General features: G+C 40.6%; 1 protein-coding gene across 3 annotated transcripts; it reads right to left on the reverse strand.

Annotated features, from left to right (window-relative positions):
• Positions 1-1,848: 1,848 nt before the first annotated feature.
• On the reverse strand, positions 1,849-21,810 carry LOC115055696 (methylated-DNA--protein-cysteine methyltransferase). 3 transcript variants are annotated; one of them, XM_029521681.1, is made up of 5 exons: positions 21,762-21,810; positions 18,998-19,143; positions 10,043-10,203; positions 5,387-5,526; positions 1,849-2,600 (listed from the first exon to the last, which is right to left on the reverse strand). In XM_029521681.1, the coding sequence occupies exons 2-5, from the start codon at positions 19,132-19,134 to the stop codon at positions 2,472-2,474; spliced, it is 567 nt and encodes a 188-aa protein (XP_029377541.1). In that variant the 5' UTR covers positions 19,135-19,143; positions 21,762-21,810; the 3' UTR covers positions 1,849-2,471. The 3 variants fall into 3 exon arrangements, with proteins under 3 accessions (XP_029377541.1, XP_029377542.1, XP_029377540.1); XM_029521682.1 differs by having other exon boundaries at positions 5,387-5,523; positions 18,998-19,146; positions 21,762-21,806; XM_029521680.1 differs by having other exon boundaries at positions 18,998-19,146; positions 21,762-21,806.
• Positions 21,811-25,139: the final 3,329 nt, after the last annotated feature.

The raw sequence follows: 25,139 nt of genomic DNA on the forward strand, positions 1-25,139 counted from the left end.
TGGGGAGTTGGAGACAGGATATAAGTTATGAGAAGGAAACTAATGTTAGGAAATGCAGAGCGTGTTGTGGCTCTATAAGCTAAAATGTATCTTACCACTCCTCGCTATGATTAATCCAACCCAGCCAGGTCAAAACTGTGCAGTAACGCTATGGATGCCACCAACCACATCCTCGCTCTTTCTGGGGCTCAAATGAGTGTGTATCATATGTGAGAGAAAGTGTGTGTGTGTGAGTGTGTGAGGGGGTTAATAAATGTTGAATCAAACGCCGCACGAGACACTCACACTCCTTAAGGGTTGCCCATTAGCGGTGTGTGGGTGCATGGGGAGTTTATCAGTGTCTGGGTGATTTATGAAGTCAGACTCAATATCATCCACTTCACCCACACACATATGGACATACACATGTGCACACACCAACACGTATGGTCACATGCTCTCTCACTCACACACACGCACTCATGTACTCCCTCTCAGTGAAACGGAGGTAGATATTAGGCCAAAATTAAAGGTTTCCCAGAGATTAACAGTGCGGATGATGAAATCACCTCAGCCTCTTTTAAACTAATTCCTTTTCTATCTCTGAGCCAGCATGATACGGAGGGGCACACATGGTAAAACTAAAACAACTAAATAATATATCCACAGCAACACTGCTGCTAATGCAGATAAATATTAAAATGCTGCAACCTTGTCAATATTCAGAAAATAAAATGTGTGAATTATTCCAAAGGGTTGCCTAAACAATTACATGGTCAATTACTGGCAGCCCGGCTGAACCTTTGGTGCTGGCCTGTTATTTATATTTATTTTATAATTTTTTTTAACATCTTCTGCACGACTCTACAGATATCAGTATCTCTGGCTGGCATTCCATAGAATTAACTTTGCAAAATGCAAAAAAAGGAGGGTGCTTACAGTGCACTTCAGAGTGCGCCGGGCTTAAATGGGACCCCTTGTGGCTGTGTCACCGCTCCCTTCGTTAGGGGGCTGACTGTAGCCTGTAGTCACCACAGGCATCATTAGCCCTCTGTGAAACCACAGACTGAGTCTCATTCTTCATCTGCCTGTCTGCTGCCTCAACATCTACGCTGCGATGGTACTCCATTGGCAGAGTATGTGAGTCCAGCAGCACGGCAAGACAGCTGCGCAGAGCTGATCAGATAAGAAATTCAAAAATGCAGCAAAGTTCAAATGTATTCAGTGAGTGGGCCACTTGAATTGGTTCTGTAAAGGTTAGAGCCGAGGTTATTTTTGGAGGGTGGATTATTAGGCTACCTGTGCTGAGCAGAAAAGGAATAACTATGGGAAGGTAAGGGTCATTCTGGACTGGAGCTCGACAGGGAGGATAATTAAGGATTTAGGGAAAAAATAGACTAAACTGTCAATTTTACACCAGTTCTTTGTGACGAGAGCAGAAAATAAAAGTGTAGGACATATTCAATTACAGCAAGTGATTTTTTTCCAAAACACTTCCCGCCACTGCTGCCCTCTCCATATGGTCTCTTTAAGAGCGAATAATTTATCCCAGAGGGATTGGAAGGGGTTATGATGAAAATAAAATAACATAATAAACATTTAAGTTACAAATTAAATGTGCAGGATGAATTCAAGGTTGAAATGTTGATTTCTGTTTCCCGTTCTGTACTGCCCTCTAATGGAAAACACCACTCAGAAATAAAAGAAGGAGCTCTGACATCCAGAGCTGCAGCGCAGAGAGAGGACATACAGCATAATTAATTATGAGCTGAACTGAGTGAGCGCTACATGGAATCAATTTTTAAATTAAATACAATCAAAATGATGAAAAGTCCAGTTTTGTCATTTTGAGATGTATTTATTTAAACATGTCAAATGTAACATAAGTACAGTATATAATGCAGAACACATCTCTTCTCTAGGTGGATTATAAGGGAAGAGCAAACAATGAGATCTAAATGAAGACAAAACAAATGCTTCACTACAAAGCTTTGTAGCAGTAAAATTCAGAGCCTTTATCACTGGATGTTGAACAAAGCATTCACTTGGCAGGAAATTAAAAAAACCAACGAGAGGCACAAAGACTAATTCTGCTTCGGAGAAAAAAAAAAACAACAACAACAACAACAATGCAAGAGACATATTTTTAAGGGAATAATAATTCTTTAGAAAAAGCATTCCAGCACTATCTGGCAAACACAACGGAGACCCACGGGAGCATATGCTTGTAATTCCTACTGTTCTCTGTTTAAGTTATTTTTGTACATTCTAATTCTGCAACAACTCTGTATCACATTAACTATGCAGCATCTCTATTCTTAGATTTAAAAACGGAGTATAAACTGAATATTTACAAGTAGCTCCAGTTGTTCCACAGTGTGTGCCAAGCACACTAAACTTTATGGCCCTGTTTTGCGTTATTTAAAAAAAAAAAAGTCCTGGCCTCTGTGTGTGTGTGTACTGAGCGAAGGACAGTTGGCCTCTGTCATGCTTTAGGCTTCCCCTCTCTGCCTCTCGTGGGTGAGCAGCCATTGTTTGAGATGGTTGCCCTTGCCGCTCATGTACGGCCCACTCTGTCCACTGCTACAAATGACTCGGTGGCATGGAATGAGGAGAGGAACCTGGCACGCACACAGACAGAGGACATGAACATGTGCAACTTCTGCAGATATTATGCAAGAACATTTTCACATGCAAACCAAGGCATTAAATAGTTTATTTCTGTTTTTACTTTAAATAAACTGTGATTTTATTCTCTCATTTAGATGATAGCAAAAATGCGTTTCAGCGTTCAAACTTTGAGAATAATCATTTCATGAGTAGTTAACTATGATGTTTTAGTACTGAAATAATATTTGGGGAAAAAAACTGCTATATAGACTGCAGCTTTAAAAATCAAATTATTTCTTATTCTCTAGTTTACGTTTAGTATCACAGCAAATTGTTGGTAGTAGATATGTGATATATATGAAAGAGTCTTTGGTTTAACAGATAAATGGTGTGACTTAAAAGTAACCAACATGCAGAAAATATGAATCTGCAATTTTTTTTATTTTTCTTTTTGCTCTTTTTTCATAGCTTATTATCTTCATGCAAGGCATGAAAACAAAGTGCCACACCAGAAGTGTCTGGTTTGATCCTGCACAAATCCACATTCAGGGTGATGGCTCAGTCTTTGGGTATAAATGTTTTTTACTCTTTAATAGTGTAAAGCAAAGAAGCAATCAAAAATTAATGGGCAAAAACACCAGCAGGATGAATATTCAATCGAGAGGGTGTCAACATTAAGATCTGATAACCCTGTGATCATTAAAAAGAGGAAGTCGGTGGAGCGTTTACTCTTGTTGCAGACGACTGCCAGGGGGTCCTGAGTTCTTTGTAAACTAAATGGCTGGAGAAAGATTAAACAAGCAACTCTAAAACACTTCGATCATTGTGAATTCAGAACAAGGAGAGCGGCAGTGGTTGGAGTGAATTACAGCAATTATTTCTTTTCAGTTTTCTTAATGCTGCTCTCATTTTGTTCTTGCAGCATTGTGATGATTCCTCTCCAAGTGAACCAAACACAGTTATCCTGACTTGATGGCCGCCCCAGCCTTTCATATCAAAAGTTGGACATGCAGTGCGTTTCAGTTCAGATCCATCATTAAGCCCGCTCCCATATCAACAGCAATAAAACTTTCCGAGCCCTAGATTAACCTTGCAGACAGAGAAATACTGCTCCAGTATTCAGATCAATACTGTTCCCCGGGTTTGGAGGGAGAGCAGGGTACCCTCAAGGCCTTCGGATCTGCCTCTTCACTTGGGGGGAAAAGAGCACTACGCCAGGCTTATCAATACTCAAATCCTGGTGAAGAAGAAGTGCCACAGAGAGGCGAGGATCGATTGAACACACTGAGCTTTTCACAGCTGAAGCCTGAGTGGAGCAGCGCTCCTGACAAGTAATTGACACTGACAATCAGACTCTGGATCTGTATCAGGAACTGAGGGCTCAGGCTCCCAGCCTCCCTGACGAAAGGAAAGAAATGTCTGTAAAACATGAGACTGAGCAGTATTATATAGCCATCCAGAAGCAATGCCAGTGGCTAATGTAATGTATGAAGTAGTGCAAAGTATTGAATCCAAAAGATGCTCTTATTTTACAGTTTATCTGCATTTATTCAGTCTTCTAAAATGATTTCATTCTAAATTACTTGATTACTTTAATCACAAAACACCATGACATGGAAAACACAGTATCGAGATGAGGATGCACACAAGGCATCTTAAAGCTTGTATGAGGGAGAACATCGCACTGGCTGCATTTCTGCACAAGGAGTGTTCTCTGCCTCACAGAGCACACCGGTGGTGCCCACAGCACTACATGGGCAGAGCTAAACGTGCTTTGATCAAAGGGTTTGATCAAAAGAAGACACACCACTTGCCCTCTAGCTCTCCATTTTGTACACAGTGGTTTCATGGGCAAAATGATGCGGGCCAGGTTTCCTACAAGAATTGGAGATTTGCAGCAAACATCTACAGGAAAGACTTGAGAGGAGGGGAACAAAAGGTGTGGGCTTAAAAATCATGCTGGAGGTAGTGTTTCACTTCTTAGCGGGAGGCGTTTGTTTCACTATCGCACATATTTGAGAACACCTACAGTTTAGATTTCATATACAGCATCATTTTGAAATCCTTTTACTGGAAGACTCCAGGGGTGTACACCACTGGTCTTTTTTTTGTATTATACCACTTTCTATGCAGTATTTGTGTTTTCAATAGAAATGATTGTTTGATCGCATGAATGTACAGAAAATAGCCATTTATTCATGTGTTTATTTAAAAATTAATTCATTCACCATTTTCCTCTTTAACCTTTATCGTAACATTATGTAAAATATTAATGTACAACCTGCTATTTATGAAATAATCCAAATTACAGGAACATTTTTATTTACAGCCTGAAGTGATCATTATTTTCATCATTCATTAATCTGCTGTTGATTTGAATCTATTTTGAGTCTATAAAAGATTAGAAAATGGAGAGTAATATCGATCAGTTTCCAATTTCAAGGTGTCTGACTATTTACAGCTGGTAGTTTAAAACTAAAATATATTGTTTACATTTGGACAACCTACAACATTTTTGAAGCGACATTCAAAGGGTGACTAGTGTGATTGCAATTTTTACTAAAAAAATATTGAAATACTATATAGATGTCACAGTACTTTATATCATTCTTTATTGATCACCCATATAAAATCATTTAACAGATCTGCTTCATGTGCACGCAACACGTTTAGACTAAAAATCAGTAAGAAATCAAACAAAACTAAAATACAGTAACTTGACTCTATTTGACTTAATAAAATATGTAAGCAAAAAAAAAAAACAAAAAAACTGTCAATCAATGTCATTCACACTCACCGGGTTCTTCCTCATGGCCCCTCCCACTGCTCGCACCGCCCTGGGGTTTCCCGCCATCTCAGCAAGGCGTTTGTACGACACCGTCTCTCCAAACTTCACATCCTTCAGAAGTACGTGCAGCACGCGGCTTGTGAACGCTTCTTCAGCACACGGCAGAGGACAGAGAGGAAGAGCAAGAGACAGCAGGAGAGAGCGGGGAAAGCGAGAGTCCCTCATTTAATCTATCAAGCTGAGACAGCTGACTGACAGGAGTTTAGTACAATGTGGATTAGAGTCTTCTGAAATAAACCGGTCTTTTGACTTTGAATCAAAAGTTTGAAACATCACAACATTTTGATTCAGTTTTTGGGGGGTTTTCATCAACATCTAAGCACGTGTTTGGGGTCCAGTGCTTCCCCAGCGGTGCTGTGCACGAGTCTCTTTTTTTCTTTACAGTACTCATTAAACAACCAAATAAATTGATGTCCCTCAATTTGACCTTAGAACTTGTATTAGCATGCTACAGAAACTGATGTGAGGAAATTATTTCTATGGCAGAAAAATCTAGGTTATGCTTTGAAAGGTCACAGCTAAAATTAAAAAAGTTCGCTCCTTCATTTAAAAGGATTAAGAGAGGCCAAAAAGACGGCAAATCTGCTCCAGATTTTTAATAATAATAATTTGAATGTTGCACACCATTTGTGGCAGCGGGATGACTTTGAGGTTAATCAGACCAATTTGTCCTTTTAATTGCTTTCTATTCAGAGTAGATTCATTATATCATCTTCACTTAAATGGCGGAATTCTTCAAATCATCCGCAGCTTAACCGACCACATTAACGGCTTTGATTTCATTAGCACTTTAGCAGTAGCATTATCTTTTTTTCTGGATTACCAGGCAGTGACTGAGAGGCATGTTTGTCGAGTTGTGATTGCTAAAGAAAAGGGGGGAGAGAAAAAAAAAAGTATTTGAGGCATCGCACAACCTAGAGACACAGATGCACTGGGCTTGTGTTGCAAGCGAACAGCGTTTCTCTCTGCACGGAGAACAAGATGAAGAACAATAGTCTTGTTATCAAGAGGGGGTGAAATTCTTCTAGTACATACATGTACTCAGTCATGAAAATTCAATTAGTGATCTCCCATTCTCTCTCATTTATATGGTCTAAGAGAGCACATGACAAGTGATCTATGAGAAATCCCTCTAAATTGGCATTGTGTGAAAACATGTCACACCCCTGTCTCTCTTCTACAGAGTGAACATCCTTTGCTCCCCAGGCTCCCTCGCTACCTTATAGTCACTCTCCGCTACACAAAGCCACGTGAATAAGGCAATTTGCCTAAACTGGGGGGAATAAGTGTAAAACCTAAAGGGGATACATTTGATTGATGCGCACCCATGTGAGTTCTTTGTCTTGAACAAGGCCCGTAGGTACTGTTTAATAATTTTTCAGGTAATAATCACGCTGTCAACGAGATGACGGGCTCTTACGCAGACAGACTTAATGTTATGAGGAGATAAGATACACCCCTGAAATTTCTTTTATGCATTATTCTCCCTCATAGAGCTTGGATTTGGCCACATGATGCGCATGGTACACATTGATATCGCTCTGTCAGTAGTGAGTAGATGACAGCTCGCCCAGTCTATGGCAATGACAAATCCCTTTTGATGCAAACATTATTGACAAACAACCAAAGTCAGTGTCACGCCAGCAGACGCTGCTGAGCACTTTCGCCTACAAGTAGACTGAGCAACAAGCAACGGCGCTGTTTACACCTTTCACAAATCCTGAGCAGCTGTTTTTCCTCCTAGAAGGTTTCCCATCTTCCAACTGTTTTGGTAAAAAACAAGTGTCTGCGCTTTTATCTGCCGCTACAGAGGTTAAAGAACTTTGCCCTCATCAGTGTTAGTGACAGAGACTTCATGTGGGTCACTTGAGGTGACCAGCAGTGATTTGGAGAGCGCTCCCCTAGCCCCATACTTCATAAAGAGCCTAATATGGTGTGTCTGGGGTCAGGACCCTCTTTAGATCGGGGTGCAGTGATGTCAATTGTTTAAATAAAAGTTGAGAGGACCCACTTACGTGTTTACAGACTTCCCATAATTATGTCACAGGTCATTACTTGCCATGAGGCCAGGTGATAGGGCTACTGCACAGGCAGAAATATTGACCCAGTGTACAATTGAACAGATCTAGTGATTATGAAGATATTGACATATGTGATTGATTCGCTCATATTTTTGTATATGAGTGCAATAAAAAAAAATAATAAAAAAATAATAACCACAAAAAACAACCCCAAACCAAAATGATAAACTGAATTCCATCAGCTCCGTTAATGATAGATTTTGGAGAGATGGCTTCCAGCTGACAGTCAGTCTCACACATGGCTGTGAGGGTAAAAAGACAATAGTGGAAATGCAGCTCCCTCATTATCCTTTGTGTCTAATGGGAGGGAAGACTTTGACTCCCAGTCAAAGTGTCTCTTGAGTCTTGAGGGATCCATACTTTTGAAGGCTGACGGGGTGCTGATGATTCTCTGATTATTCGATATTCTGAAAACGTTCATTTCCCTAATTCCTCTCCACATCACAGGGGCGAGTCCTGGTGAGTGTCTCATCTCGCCCTGTGCTGTGCACAGGGGGAGGTTCAGGCTCCTGCAGGAACACAGTCATTTGGGCTTTGAAGAGCGCCCTTCCCCCCCTTTGCCTGGCCCCCTCCCCGCACATTCCCTGTGCCGCTTACCGAGACTAAGATCCTCTCGTCTGTTACATATGGATGTATAATTAATGAGATAAGAATATGCATCATTTTAAGAACTCACGATTGTGTCTGTGTTTTTCTGAGGAGGTGAATGCAAGTGTGTGCACCCACACACACGCGCGCACACATACAGGTTCAGAAAGCGCGACACTCGCCATTCCTCTACCCGTCACCCAAACTTCCTTGTGATGTTGTCCATGACAATCAGTCAGACAATATAGAAAACTGCACCTCGAGTTTCCTTTCATGTCACCTCTGTTGCTCGGGTATGTCGTGACAGCTAATATGAAAAGTGGCTTGTTTTGTCAGAAATGTGTAAATAAACATGGCAACACTTCAAGTGAAGGTCACAACTCAATATTACATGACAAGTGCTGCAAGAGCACTGTCGTGTTCAGGTTTTCCCTCAAGATAACTGAGCAAACAAAAGTTGGTTGTCACAGATTGTAATGACCTGATTAAACTTGTATTTTTTTCCCAGGCAGGCACGACTGCATGACTGGATCAAGTAGGAATTTGTATGGAAAAAAATAATAATAATAATCCTTCTTTTTTTTTTCTTCTGTGAATCAACAAGCAAAATAAAGAAAAAACAGAAACCCTCTATTTTCCTCCCTCAAAAGACAAATACTCTTGATGCCCACATTTAACATTTTTATACTGGCATGGCCTATGGTTCTGACTACTGAGAGCAATCCAAGCCTAAACCCTGTATTTACTGAGCCACAAAACAACAGGCGAGGGAGAGAGGTGGAACACAGCACAATCACCTATTCAGATCAGGTACTAATGAAGAATTCCATCTATCCTGAAATTTAATTAAAACCCCAAAGACTTCAGATGAGATGCGATTTGAAAGAGCCTGGGGCTGGTACACAAGCACTTGGTGGCGAAGGGAATCACACTGAAAGTTGATATCGTAATTGGTCCTGATGTATTTCTGCATTGCCTTTGCGGGAGCGTGGGACTCATAGCTGTATACAGGGTCTCAATGGAGTACCTGCTCATTGAAAATGCCATCACTCAAGCACTGCAGATCTGCATGAAATTAGAGAGCAACTAAGGCCTGATTGCAGGGGAAGAGAGGCACAATTGTTAAATGCATATATTAGAGTTATTTTTTTCCTCTGTGTAGGTGTGCTTCTGACTCTAAATGAGTGTTTCTGAAAATCTTTAAGTTAAAATGCAATGAACGTCTCAGTGTGACAAAGAAATAGCCTCTAATTGTTTTGAAAATGGCTTGAGCACAAGAAGTTTAGTACGTTTCAAAAATGAGCCATCAGGCTGCAGGTATTCTTTGTTTCCTTGACATGTATATATATATATATATATATATATATATATATATATATATAAAATAAACAACAACTCTGAGGATAATTAATTCCTCATTTTTTCCTTACCACCCTCAATCATTCACTCCCCACTCACAACTACCAGTTGAAAGGACACTAATTGTCCATTTTTGGGGTGCTTTCATTTTACTCGCCCTAGGTGACTGGTCAAGCCAACAATAAGCTCATTCAAACTTTACCACCATTCACATGTTCTCATTAAAAAAAAAAAAAAGCTTCCTGTCTGAAAATGTCAAGAGTGGAATTCGATCAGTTTCAAAGAATGTGCCAAGAATCATGGAAAAGCTTGCCAAGACTAACACGCGTGGTAAGAGCTGCCACAGATTACTGAACCAAGTTACAGCTTTGTGTTATGTTCTCTCTCTTTCGCTCACCCACTCACTCGACTTCTCCTCTGCTCTCGCTCTGTCCTTCACTCCCTCTCTCTCTCTCTCTCAGCCATAAAATACTTCATTATAACACAGTGAGCCAGTGAGTGTAAGTGATGTAACTGACAATTAAGAGTGAAAGCCTGATCCCAGTCATGGCTCTGCAAATATTTATCCATGACAGACCTCCTTGCAGGGCGGGGTGGTGAAAGGCAGGGAGCGAGAGACTCCCAGTGGTCTGCGGCTCACTGAAGTACGCCTGGAGCCATTCAACGCAGCGCTGCAACTCGGGGCTCGTTTCTGTCGGGCTATCGTTGACCACACAGCTCAGGGGGGCCTCGCCGCTCCTGTGAGGGATATAAGGCAGGATAGTGAGGTGAGGTGGGGATCAGAGGAGCAATCATAATGCCCAATTCTTGGTTGAACAGTGCTAAAATATGTCACAGGAGTGTAATAACACACCACGGGTGACACAGATGCAAGATGACATAATTTGCAGAGTGAAACAAAAGTTGTTCATCAACTTGTGTTTAAAATCTAAAGTCGCAAATTCCAGCATTTGCCCATCACTCAGCAGTGACAAATATCAGAGCAGTGGAAGACAGAAAGAAGTTCGAGAAAATAGAGACAGTAATCCTGACATTTGTTACAGAAGAAATGCATTTATATGAAGTGCAGCATGATAGAGTATGAAAGAAAACATTGTCAGGTCATAAGAAACAGCGCTAACACATTATTTCAAACACCATTTGCAGAGCCAGTTTTTGGAAGGAAAAAAAAGAGAGTTTTTTAAAAAGTCTTGCAGCTGTTGGAAAAAAGGTTAAGAGAAGAGCGTTAACAACAGTCTCAACTCTGCTTGGGTCTAGTTTATAGGTCATGACAAGAATAAATGGATTTTTTGGCCAGAGCGGTGCTGGCCAGCAAACCACCGCACTTGGACATGCATCTTAGCATGAGTAGATGCTTGGAGGAATTTGCCGATGGTTGAGTTGGCATCACTTAACAGCTGAATTTCTCTCCGCTGCTGACCACCCCCCAGGTCAATGCAAGCAGACTAACCCATATTTGACACTTAAAGACCCTACTGGGAAGGTCCTCTCTTAGCATGTGCATTACTGCAAAGTGGACCTCAAGCTGTGTTCTGGATCTAAAGCAGGCTGCCAATTCCATTAACTGGTGTACAGGACTTATAAATAAATAATATCACCATTTAAGTGCCCCTTTTTCAAAATTGGCTTATGCTGTATGGTATTAATAATAGACATTTACTTTGTTAAACACACAGACCGTCTCTCTCCTGCCCGCCGTAACAACACGACCCTAAAGTGTTTTTACACTTCTGCAGGTCACAGTTTGAGCAACGTTTTATATTGGACATGTGAAGCTGAGGTTTACTGGAGTGTTATGACTGAGCAGGTCAGTTTTCAGAGAACCGCTCTGCCTGCTAGTTTGTGGCTGTGCGATGAAAATCTCCTGGGTGCCATTTAACAGTGGGTGTAAATACAGTAAAAGGTGTAAATACTCTCATTTCTAAATAAACCACACAGCAGTTTATAGTTGAGTGGTGAAAACTCAGAAACCCACTGGCGGGTCCTGTGCTGAGACCCGCTCAAACAATGGCCATGGCTCATGGCAATCTCTGTCGGCATGGGTGAGTGCCCAGCCAGCCCCTACTTGTCATTGTCTCTCCTTTCTATCCCTCCCCTCCACTTCCTCCCCCAGCTCTCCCTCCTCATTTCCCCCTCTCTATTTCTCTATCCTCCCACTCCAGCTCTTTTGGCTCTCCCCCACATTCACCCCAACACACACCACCATCCCCCCACCCCTCTGTCTCTCAGCAAGGATCTTCAGGCCACTGTTCCCGCTCTACCCCCCCCCCCCCCCCCCCCCCCCCCAAACCAACCACCACCTCCTTTACCCCTCCACACCCCCTCTTTCTCTCTGAGAGGATGTTCCAGCCGCTGCACACTGACAGCTCAGGGATATTGTGTGTGGAAATGTTCCTGTTGGACCCGCAGGCCCTTACAATCTACTGGACAAAGGCTAGAGCACCTTTGCTTAAGGCTTGGCACCTTTGACCTCAGCTCACACTTCAGACTTGTCACCGTAGCTAATTTTCCTCTCCCCTCAGCCCTCTGATGTGGATGCGCCCGCTTTAAAAAGGTGTTTTGACTGATACAACATTGACAGTGGTAAAAGTTAATGCAATGTAGTACATGTTATGGCCAGTAAACAACACCAAAATAAATAAATAAAAGTGGAAAACATCAGTCGAGCTGAAGTCTGTCACCTCTGGGTGCGATGGGGGATTGTTTTTAAAGAGCATGTGGGCAGTGGAGATGTAGCGCCTGCAAAGGCAACATTTCCAATCGCTTCAGGCTTCAGTGAATCACAAATCAAGCAGCATCATATGATCTTTTCAGAGTCCACACTTCCACATTAGAAACTGTGCCCTTCAAATGAGAGATTAGAGATGTGTAATAAATGTCGGGCTAATTACAAAGAAGCTCTCTAAGGAGGAGCCATCCCTACACCGTCTTAAAGTAACTGCCCTGTATAAAAACCAAGAAATATAATTAGCAGTGATTACAAACAGTATTTCAATAACTATGTTTAACAGGTGTGTTTAAGTTTAAATAAAAATTCTAATTTGGTCCAAGGAAATATTGTTATTTATTGTCTTCCAACCAGTTAAAATCAAATTTTTTCAAATGTCCTTCAGGCGTTTACTATTTCATCAAAGGTAAGGAAATAAGAAACTAATTCCAAACTGGCCAAGACCTGCTGCACTAAAAAGAATATTTCCCTTGATAGAAGATTGTGATTTGAGAAAATTTCTAATATTGTGCTCCTGTCACAATCAATTTCCAATTACCATAAATCATTGCTGCATAAAGTGGGAGTCATTTGGAGTCCTACCTATTTTCCAACACTAATATAAAGAATGAATTGAGCATTTATATAATGTTGGAGGTTATTTCATTCAACCTGGAGGAAACATTTGTAGACAAAGGCAAAAAAGAAAAAAAAAAACAAAACAAAAACACCTGACATTAAAATTGTCAATTTCCTTTAACATATTGCATATCTCTTATTGCACAAGACCTCAGTAAGACTTTTTCTATCAGTTGCAGATGTAAGAATGAAAAAGGTTAACCGCGAGATCTAATTGAAAGGAATCTGGCGAAGGGTGTAATGGTATATTGCACAAAAAGGGGAAAAACTCAGAACTCATGCCTCCATCCTGCGAAGCGTGATGGCGCTCATCCTGACTCGATCGGCTGTCACTTTTGACACAGCCTGCCAGAGTTCTCCTTCACCGATCATGGGTAACATGGCGGGTCAGAGGATGAAATAGAAAAGGCCAAGAGGAGTCCAATATTTTCCTCAGCCTTATAGCTCCAGATACTTAACTCAAAGACGTCAAAGACTCAAGAGAGCATGAAAAAAGCCTAAAATGACTGTCTAAGAAGGGGGAAAAAAAAAACAGCATGTCTCTATGAATGTCAAGATCCTGATGGTCTCTGAGCCAAAGGCTGTGATACAATTGTAAGCCACTTGCTCAATGCGACTTGTTAAACCATTTGAAGATCATTCAGATTCCTATCTAGCTACTGCAGCAGTAAAATCGGGAGCTTGCAGAGTAGTAAGCTCTGGTAAGCTGTAGGGAAGGCCTCTTATTCTGTTGTGGAGCACATGTTTTGTGCTCGGCCATTTCAAAATAAAAACAGCTGGGCCAGATAAACTGCTCTCTAGATATACAACAACTCTTATTAGCGAATGTCCACTAAAGAGGCTGCAACACTCACTCCAATACATAAAGGTGGTGGTAAAATACTGCAGAGTAGGCAACAAAGCACACAACAATTAGGTCTTCTCCCAACTGGCTAGCCACAGGAGTCAGTGAAGGCATGTATTACCAGAGCCTTAACTCTTACTCCATTATGTAGTGTATCCACACCCCGACGCAGCAATGTTTATCTACAACAGACTACTGAGCAGTTTCAAATAGCGTTTTTAGCCTCTATTCTCAAGTGCCACAGTAAGAGATTCCAATTACCCGAATGGTAAGGAGCCAGTGAGGGAGGCATAAAGTACATTAGGGATCCCCTGTAACTGCAGGGACCTTTTAGAGCCTCAATTGAAGAGGGCCGAGAGACTGGGGGGACAGTGACCCTGCATGGATAGCCTCTGTCAAAATTTGACCACGTCAAGCACAAAGGCATTATGGGAATCCAGTGTCACCAAGTCCTAATTACTGTCTGTGTTCAGAGCAAATTACTGCCTTGTTCCTCTGATTAGCGAGGAGGCTAATCTTCACCTGTGTACGCCAGCACTGCTGAGGGCCCTTGAGTGTTAGCGCTTCGTCTTCTGTAATTTATTTTTAAATCAGTGCCCGCTCCCAGGAGTTTTGAGTGTTTTGTTGTGAACCGCTTACCATGATCCCCACCACCGCCCCCTCACCCCTAAATCCTTGACTAAATCCTTGTTTGGTGCCGCAGGAAGATAAGCAAGAACAACACTTGGGCATAATTGACTCGTACTCCTCTCCAAGATGTCAGAGCGGAATCATCTCGCTGCATATTGCGTTAGTATGTCGCACACTGTACACTTCTGCATGTTGCAGATATAGAATCCAATCAAGTTCTAAAACAAACTAGCTCAACCCTCGCGCCGGAAAAACTTCACGGTTGACAACAAGGGGGTTAAAAAAAAATAAAAAAATACAGCAGCAACAACAACAACTGCAGGAGCTTTTTGCTGCATCTCTACAGTGAGCAGCAGCTCTCACTCCACTTCTGTCCTCACCCTGGAGGGTCTGCTTTAGAAACCACAACATTTGCAGATTTTCATCTGAGTGACTGAATGAATGTCAGTGTCTCGTCTACATGGGCGGTTTACAGGTAGTGTGTTACACAGGTGTTGGTTTACACAGGAAATGGCACATGCAGCCTGATTGGGACAGTCCCGAGAGATGGAGGCATAAACATTGAGCACAGATGGGTCCAAGGGCCAGTGGGAGCAGCACCTTAATGAATACGCAGCTGAGTACTACACTTCACAACATGCAAAACAATATTCTAAAGCTGCAGTAAAAAATAGAACAAAAATCATCTGAATATCATTACACAATGAATTATTCATACCATCTCTAAAGGGACTACGTCAAAACGTCTCCCCCCTGCTTTATTGATGATTTCATTCGATATCTCTGCAGATCACTGTTTGTATGACAAAGCATTTTAAGTTACAAATGTAAGCAGTTTCTTTAGCGCACACTTGTGTCTATATATCAAGCTAATTAATAATTCAAATTGATTAAAATTATGTATTAAGAGTAAATATAAGAAAGACTAAAAGACAAGGGGAGAGAAAGAGCAACGGAGAGAAGCAGAGACATGAAATCGTAGTGAAAACAAATTTAAGTTGTTGATATGTTTCCTGGTGTGTGAACACATCATGTAAACAGGGGCCAAACAGAGAGCACATTTACCATACTGCTATTCAGTGTGAACCAGGACATTGATTCACAACACTACACGAGTGTGAGAAAAACGATAAATGCATCACCTCAGATATTTCACACTAGCATTGGTAGTGTGTAAAAGCTGTTGTGACAGCTTGGGTATTAGTGCTAGATATATGGAAAATGTCTGGCTGCTTATGAATGCCAATGCGACTAGGAGTGACAGGTTTGACACAAAAACACTCCACCTCAGAACAATTAGGCAGTTCTCAGGCCCCATCCAGTGTTGTCAGTGATAATGGAAAGCTATGAGGATAACTGGTGATAAATAGACTTTAACACCCTCCTCCTTAAGAGCAATGCAGTCCTCCTCTCATATGCTTAACTAATCATGACCATGGCCAGCAAATTCATACAAAAGACTAATTACTATTGTACTTCACTTCAGTCTCAAAGGCCTCTTATATAAGGACTTGGGGGTTCTCGTGCCTCCTTTTTCCTCTTGATGGGTATTTTTTTACAAGTAGGCCTCATGCTAGACAAAAGCGTTTAAAAATCGGTGATTGCTTTCATCCGCTTTAATTACATTCAGAAATGGCATTTCTGCCACATAATACACCCCTATTGTTTCAGAATTATCTGGCTGGGGGAGTAAAATCTACAATATTTGACGATGCTCCCGAGCTAAATCGCCTCTTGAAATTGAAATATGCAGCTGAAATACAAAATAAAAAGCCAGCCTTTGCTGCTGATATACTGGAATCGCCTTGGCTTTCTGCAGAATGCTATTATTATGCATATCCAGGTAGAAAGTTAATTAACCCAAAGCTTAAGCTAATTATGGTAGCAGAATGCTATCAACCAAACGCTTTCAGTCAGACAGCTGTCCAGAATTTCATTTGCTAATCATTTGTCTTTTGCCGGAGCATATGGTACATTTCCCCGCTATCACAGCAACAACAAACAGATGAAAATCATTAACTAAAAACAATGTGCGATGTGAAAAATCAGACACAGATTTATAAGGCTTTGTGTCAGAAAAAAAAAAGGCGGATTTATGGCCTGGGAAATATAAAGATAATTTTTGGTTTTAGCCACTTAGGATTTTAGGCAGATCACATGACTTGAGTGTGCTGGGAATTCAGATGCACAAATATATTGTTTATATCTATATGCAAATGAGACAAAATGTTTATCTGTGTAAAAATTAATTACAATTTTCTATAGGAGCATATGCAAGGAGTCTGTTCCTAACCATTTTTAGCTTCTAGCATATTTTGTGCCTGTTTTTTTCCCAACACAACATTTTTTTGTTGTTAAAAGTAGAAATCCCTCAGCTCTGAATTAAATCAATTATTTTCCAAGAAATACTTCATGCATTTTTTTCCCTCCTTTCATAAAAACACATCACACTGGCTGTTAAAGGGTGATTGATATCAGCATTGCCTTGCGACATTATCAGGCAATAAAGGCTACTCAGGTTCTAATGCAACATGTCATACACAGGCTCCTGTAGTGCATTTCTATTGAGGACCTCACAAGCTAAATTGCTTTTTTCCTGCTCCCCCACATCTCAGCCAGCTTGACAGACAAATTGATCAAAGCATTGTAAAATAATATGCTCACAAAATGTCTTGGGGCAGGAGTCCAGCCCTTTTTTCATTTTTCACCCTAATAAAAAAGTGCTCTATGATTTCCTCAGTATTATGTGTCTGTGCTCTGTGTGAAAGAGGCAAGAAGCATCATATTTCAGATAATAGTAATCTCCTGTAAACAAAATGCGTATCATTTTTCTGTGAACGCTGAGGCCATGCTAAAAACTAAAGGGGGGAATGCTGGTTAACAGAAAGGCTGGTGCGTAGGGCCCCAACAGGGGTTGTTGAGATGTAATGAATTTGTTCATCTGATGGTGCCTTCAGGGCTGTCGTTAGACTGGCAGAGGAGGTTGATTTCAGGAAATGTTCCTAAGATCAGTTAGGAAGCAAAAGGGGCTTGAGACGTTTCTATTAGAAAGAGCTGACGGTCATGGTGTGTAAGCAATACTTCAAGAGCGTTTATGTAGCTATAATGGCATTTATCAATATCTATCTATCAATGCCACAAAAGCTTTTGTTGCTGCCTTGGCTGTTCAACACCCACCAATAGTGAATTCTGGAAAAACAAACTTGCACATGTAAGCCTCCAAAGCTGTGACTCGCTCACGAATATCTACTGTAGGTCTCCCTTTCTGTTACGCATGGACGTTATCTATTTCCCTTATCCAAAATATGCTCTTAGAGATCATTTATCACACTGACTTCCTAAGCCTGCACCACACCACATCCAAAGCTGCAAAGAGGCTTGTTTAGTATGTCATAAATAAATCAATGGAAATGGCTGATCTGAACTATTACTGCTACAGGCAGGCTTTTGTGAGATCTACATGTAAAGCCTGTTGCAAAGATAAGCCTATATTTTGTCACTTTATCTCGCCTCCCTTAATGCCTGTTTACATTGCGTTACTCCATATATCTGGGATGGCTCTGGTTCCCCTGTCTTATGACAATAACCTTGTACTCAACTAGTCGCGATAAAATCTAAACATCTAGTTTAGTGATTTCTTGCTCACACCTTTGAGAACATACAGACAGCGATGTGATCGAAGCTTCATTTATAACCCGACATAGCAAATGATATTAAAATGAGAAATGATCTAGTGATGCGAATCATTAAATTCATTTGCATATTCCTACTGAACCTGAACACACAAATTAAACCCTGTTCACAAGGAGATGGAGAAAGGTGCTTGCGCATGGTTACAGGACATCTTCCATAATCAAAATTCCATATTATTAATTTTCTCACTTCAACTCATTAACAACAAGTGGAATGTTTTTACTGCTTGATGAATTTTAGGAAATAGCAGACAGTCGAGAAGGAAACACATGTTGAGGTATAATATACAAGGTTATTAATGGGTTTCCATAAATTAGAATTTGAACATACATTTTCAAAAGGATAACTTCCTATCTGGGTGCATTTGAAAATGGTTTAATTTCCCAAACCATTCAAGTTTATCAAATGCGAATCTGTGATACATGGATATTTAATTTCAATCTAATCAAAACTAATCTGAGATGTAGGATGTGGACCTGTAAAAATAAGGAATAAGTACTTATTAATACTGAGTTTAATCAGTTTCAGTAAGACTGTCAACGTTACATCAATTTTGAGGGATGGGTTCTGCATGAAATGCAATCACTTATTACATTTCTGAGTGTCAGTTGACACTCAAAACTACTGCATTCAACTCAGAGGAAACATAAATAAACAGGAGCGAGCAGTCCATGCTCCCCATGGCCTTTGCTGACCCTACAGACATCAGCTCTAATCAACTCCCCTGTGGCTAATAAACAAGTTATTTTTTCTGAAATTTCAAATATACTGCAGGAAGAATCACAACCACATGCCATCAGAAATCTAATTTCAAGCCCAACTGTATTCTAGTGCCCCTCATATTTCTAGTGCCTGCTCATATTTGCCCAACTTTCTCCAGGATATTTCTTGTGGGATCTACAAAAATGCCCTGCTTCCAATGAGGAATGGTAGGCACTCCATCACAGGAGTGGATTCTGTCTGCCTGTAAATTTCACACCTTTGTTTATCACGTCACCAGCCCGGCTGTTGTACAGTACCTTTCAGCAGGTGCGACATCTATTAGGATCTGGATGGTGTGCACACCATTCTCACATCCACTGACTTGGATCGTCCCCAGGGGGCTCAGCAATGAGATGGTCTTCTGAGTGCACTGGCTCTCCCTCTGCTTCTTCATCTCGCTGCCCTGCTAAAGAAGCACAAATTACACTGCATTCATTGACATATTCATGTGGCAACTTTCACAATTTCCCACACATATTTGCATTGAATGATCTATTGAAAACCTAGCGGGCCACCAACGGATGATGACTTACATATTTGAACACCTAGCCTCCAAACAATGTCATGATGTGACTTGATCCCTACATTACTATCCAATATTTCTTTTGTGCATGGAAAAGAATACGCCTATCTAACCAATAAATCGCCCATTTTTTCCCCTCTTTCTGTTCTATATATCACATAAATGAGAAAAACAATGCAGTCTGTTCCCTTGTCTGGTGGGGGATTCCCAAGATAGCTCGACATTATTTTCAATCCGTCATTTTTGGTTGATGGCCGGGATGTTTTTCTAGCATTAAATTTGTTCCTTAGGGTGCAACTCCGATGGGATTCTGGTTTCCAGCCCTTAACAACAGCAAAAACGTGCAGCTTTTCTGACGACTGAGATGGATACTGGCAATAACCAGACAGCAGTTCCTTTTTTATTTTTACTTTGAGGGAAGGAGAGATGATTGACTATGTTATATGTGAGTTTTTGAGAGATGGGGGTTATAATAAATAAAGGTCACATTGATTGTAAGTTCCAACCAAGGAAACCTTTCCTTCTTGGAACCTTGATCTGAAAAGTGTCTAAAGGGTACAAATAAAACATCTCAATATCTCTTTCCTTGCTCTCTTTTTTATTTTTTTTTATTTTTAAGTGTTTGTAATCCGTATTCATGAATTTTTAACAAATGTGTTTATATATTAATTGTGACACGCAGAGCCACAACTAACAATTATTTTCATTATTAGTACATTTGCAGATCGTTTTCTCAATTCACCATTTGACCCTTCACTGCTTAAAATATTTGAAAAAAGAGAAAGATGCCCAAAGTTTCCCAGGCCACTAGCTGTTGTTAAAAATATGTTATGTCAGACAAAGATGTTTTCAGAATACAATGATATAAAATGGGGAAGAGTAGTAAATCTTCTCATTCAGCAAGCTGTATCCCGAGAATGACTTCAGGCTTTGCTTAAAAGAGAATAAAATCAATTGTTACTTCATCAAAAGAGTAGTAATGTTTGTCAAATAACAACTAATTTACTATTTTTTGCAGTTGCAATATCACACTAATCACACTCCGATGGAGACTTTCCTCTTCAATAATGACATTTTATAGCAATTTTTTTCTCATCTGTGAGACCTATCAGCAAACCAAACAGTTCAAAATTAAATGGAAAATGTGTCTTTAACTTTTCACATTCATTAGATGTAGCTCTGAAGACAAGTTTCCTTAAGTAAGAAAAACTAACAATAAAAAACTACAGCAGTGAGAAGCCCAATTAACCAAAATCTGTAACTACTCTAAAAGTTTATTATTCACTGTACTTATATGTCTATAAAGGTAGATAAACATATTTTTTGTGACAATATTAAACATTCCCTTGTTTCAGTTTTGCAAGTGGATTTGCTATCCTTCTTGGTCTCACGTGACATTAAGGACATTTTTAGACACAAAAAAAAAAAAAAAAAAGATTAGCTACAAGTGTAACGCAAAGAATGAAAATGTGACACTGCTCAACATAACCTGTACCATGAATTCAAGAATGGAAATGTTTATTTTCAGGAAACTAAAACAAAAAGGTTATGTGATATGAAAGTAGTCAAACATTTGCAGTTTCATTTAGACTTCCAGTTGCCTCCCCTGCTCCTCCTCATCCTCCCCACCTCTTCACACACACCACGACCACATCTGTCATGGTATGCGATCACAAATGCGTCTCCTTCAACTTTCTTGTTTCTAGTCTTGCAGCTCTCTCACTGTATTCATCAGGGGTTTGCCTGAACTGACAGTAAAGGCGAGAAATTTCTGAGCCAAACAATGGTACAGTGCACTTTGGATAAGCACTGAACACACTGCCTGCCATTTAGCAAGCTGGTAATGGACTCATAGATAGAATAATGGACTTTGGCAATAATGGCCTTGGCTAATAGTCTAGACTGATTAAAAATAATGCTATCATGTTTGTTTTGTGCCGTTTTCAGAGCAGGAGACTAGTCTAAGTGACTACTTGAATGTTTACCCAGCTCTTCACGGTGAGGAACAACAAACAATAAGCAGCTTGTGTTGTTAAAAATCACTGGCAGCGTCCTCACGCTCGTCAATCATCTGACTCGTTTCTCATTAGACTAGTTCCCGGTCAAACCTGCGTGATTAATTGAGTAGAAACGCGGTGTGACTGCGCAGGTGTGAAAATGCAACATGTGTCCTCGTTGTGCTTATTGTTATTATTATAAATGCACTTCTTTCAGAGGAGGGAAAGTTAACACCGAAACGCAGGCAGACGTCTCCGCGATTTCCGGAGCGTGTCAGTGTGTTACAAGTCGTTCAAATTAAATGTCAATATTAAGTTTGCTTGAAAAAAAAAAAAGAAATAAGACAAGACAGGCAGGGGGTCGTATCTGAAGGCCCACACCGACTTCCTCCAAAAGATAGCCGTCGGTACTTGAAAGCAAAGCGAATAATTTCTGAACCGAGGATGATGACAAGCTTTGTTAGAGGACGTTTAACATCGTAAAACAGGCCGGTATCTTACAATGAAGCCAAGTTCATCCGTGACGCCGCCTGCGTGAAGCCCTCTTTTCTTCCTGGTGCTAAACTAATATGACAGGAAGTCTTTTCCTGTTTTCAGACGCAGCGTGGTCGAGTCGGCCAATCACAGAGACGGACAGGTCCGCTCCTGCTCTGTCATTGGTCAGGACGAAGTCTCCGCTCCTCCCCCCGGCCGGGGACAGACGCAAAAGGCTTGTCTAATAGGTCTCAAATTGGGATTTGGGGTCCTTCAGGGGGGTCCCCAGTACACCGAAGACTAGTAATGGTGGTGATTTAGATATTTGATTTGCTTGATATTTTTACACTGGGAAAAATATGATAATGCATATTTTGAGCATTAATTTCAAACCCTGTTATCTTCTCACTTATAGCGGAGACATTTATCCAGATCCGTATCTCCAGTGACAGCTTCTTAGTGGGGACTTTAGGGTCCCAGGCATAATGTTTGCATAAGAAAATACCTATGTGACTCTAACATCTTATGTATTACCAACTAATAAAGTCAGGATGTTATTGTAAACAACACATAAGGCAGAGCACAATTCCTTTTGTTAGGAACTTGCCTTGTGCTGCCATACATTCAGCTGAAACAGTCACTATGACCAAGAGTGTGGCATCAGTTGTGTATTGTTTGAAAGTGTCTGTTGTCCTCTGCAGCTTTATTTTTATTTCTGTGGCGCCTTCAGCTCTCTGCATGCCTCCGTTTGGAATGTGTAGGCCGGCATGGGCCTGTGGCCCACACCCCATCTCCGTGGTGAGGGTGGGAGCGGGGGAGAAAACGCCACCCCTGCAGAGACCATTTTGAAATCTGTGAGGATTTCCGTGCCATCTGGACCCGCTGCCAGTCTGCCCCAGATAGTAAGGGTTGGCAACGGTACCCGACGGTGCAATATGGCTCTCTCTTTAATGAACTACTAACTGTCCCCCGTTTTAATTGATGTGACATTTGAGCCATTTATCTCTGACATTTCAATGAAGGATGATTCTCAGCCTTGCCATTTACTTTTTTGTGCTATTTTCTAAGAGTCATTTGCATTTTTCTGCTCTAAACCTGCTTTTTGTCTCTCATTAGCTAATTAGAGAGCAACATGCACAATTAATAAAAATGAACATAACCTAGTTTGATATAGGCTTGATGAGGGATAATCAGAAAATCAGTTTTCTTAATATTCATCAAAAATGATGTGAAGGGCTACCTGTGGTAAAAGGTGACTTCGATAAAGCCTTGTAACCTTTACCCACATACCAACATGTAGCCTACAGTGTGGGACAACTTATGTTCGCAGCATGGGGAGAATCAAGCTCAATTAATCAGCATATGATTGCAGCGCGCAGCCCCCTCTGCTGGATCTTCTGAGCCATACTGTTTGAAATCATTTAATGCTGCATTCAGTGGACACACAATTATCATATGTTGCAGTCACACTGGATGTTTTTGTCTTTGCTTTATTACATTTACAAAACAATTTGCCTCAAATGTGGAACTTTGAACAGTTGAAAGACATCTTTTGCTTTTTGAAATGCAATTTTTTTTAAGTGGATATTCATTTTAATTACTGTAAGCACGTCAAGGCTGTTTTGTACATTTTACATTTTGTTTATTTAGTCATATACATTTATTCTGATAAGCAAAAATAGCATCTTTTAAAAACAGGAAATACTTTGGCCATGCTGTGGTGAAATAAGCAGCCTCAAGTACACGTCAGTGACTTAACTTGTAATTCTAAAGGTTCAATTGTTTTCCATAAACACACATATTTTCAATCGTTTTAAGATATCCTTTAAAAACACGGCTCCACTGATGACGACTGTTCCTTTGATTGTGAGCGGCATCGTTGCCAAGGTGTGGTGCCCTGTCTGTGTTGGCAGCAGGGCTGATATCTTTTGTTTGAGACTCAAAGAGCTCTTTTTCCTGTTCAGTTTCCTTCATAATTTTTGTTTGTGTGAGGTGTTGATAGACTTATATGTTGCACAGCTTCCTTTTAGTGTACGGCACCAGATGTTTGTGAGAATAACAACCCTAACCTTTTTTGTCATAGTGACACAAATTGTTTATTAGCAATTTTGTCCATCCGGTAATGTATGATTGTCATAGCTCAGTCATATACTGCCTGTCTGTGTGTTGCTCTCTTTTCCTGTGTTCACAATCTCGCTCACATGTTGGCGTGGGAGGAGTTGAAGTCATTTATGATATCAGATATTCTCCAGGAGAACAGGAAAGTCCTGACAGACTGAACAACCACCATCCTCTCACACAGTGGTGTGTGTGAGTGTGCATTTTAATCAGGAAAAATAGCTCTGTGGGCCTCACATTGCACATTGAGGAGGTCTGGGTGTTCTCATTGTGTATACCCAGTGTACAGTAGATGTTATGTCTGTTCCTCTAAATCAAACCATGAAACAGGAATGAAAAAAGCAACCTGTTATTTTGTTCTTTTTACTCTGACACTTTGTTATTCCACTCCTCTCAAAAGAATTAGCTTGATCATCATATAAGCAATACCACAACCACAAAGACGTGACAAAATTTCTCTGTACCCTCAAGTGCCCACTTATTTAGTGTGCCTCTGTGCCTGTGTCCCTCCATCTCTGATATGATGTGGCTTCTCTATTTTACTGTTGACATAGTGCTATGAATGTCTGAGCACTTTGCAAATGAAGAGGCTTGAACTCCTGACAGGCAGTGTCGCCGGCACCATGACACACTGGCCCGCACATGCTGTGCGGCATAATGATGACATTAGGATCCAGTGATAATATCAGGACGCACTTCAGATAAATGACTGATAAACCAGGGGTTGTGCCTCTCGTATTACACGCTTGACAGAGCAGCTAATCAGTGTCCAAGTGACTGCTATTACATAAATCATGAGCTCGACTTTGATGCATATTCGATCGGTGTTCCCTATTCATCACGTCATCTGGGGGAGACTCTCTGGATGACTGGCTGCCGGGCCAACACACATTTTAAGAGCACATTATGTTTTCATTAGAATTTGATATGATCCATTCCAGTGTTGATTTGATTTTGTGTGCTCGGGTCATTTGATAGGAAACTACCAAGGAGAGAGGGAGTGTATTGTTACACTGTGTTTGAGGTGTCATTTTGCTTTCACTAGCAACATTTACAGTAAAGATGTTTGTAGATAACCAGCATTGTTTCTTCACAAATAGCAGTTAGATTTTAATGACATTGTTGTGAAAGTGTTTTTATTTAATTAACATTCAATACGAATCCCTGCTTAATTCAGATTTCAGCAACAAGAAGAAAATCAGTTCCATATTATTATTTTTTTAATATTTAGCAATAGAATCATATGCATCCGCAAATGAAGTTGGAAGGGATACGTGGGGTGTTGAA

The sequence above is a fragment of the Echeneis naucrates genome, chromosome 15, assembly GCF_900963305.1.
Source record: "Echeneis naucrates chromosome 15, fEcheNa1.1, whole genome shotgun sequence".
In the NCBI taxonomy this organism is placed as follows: Eukaryota; Metazoa; Chordata; class Actinopteri; order Carangiformes; family Echeneidae; genus Echeneis; species Echeneis naucrates.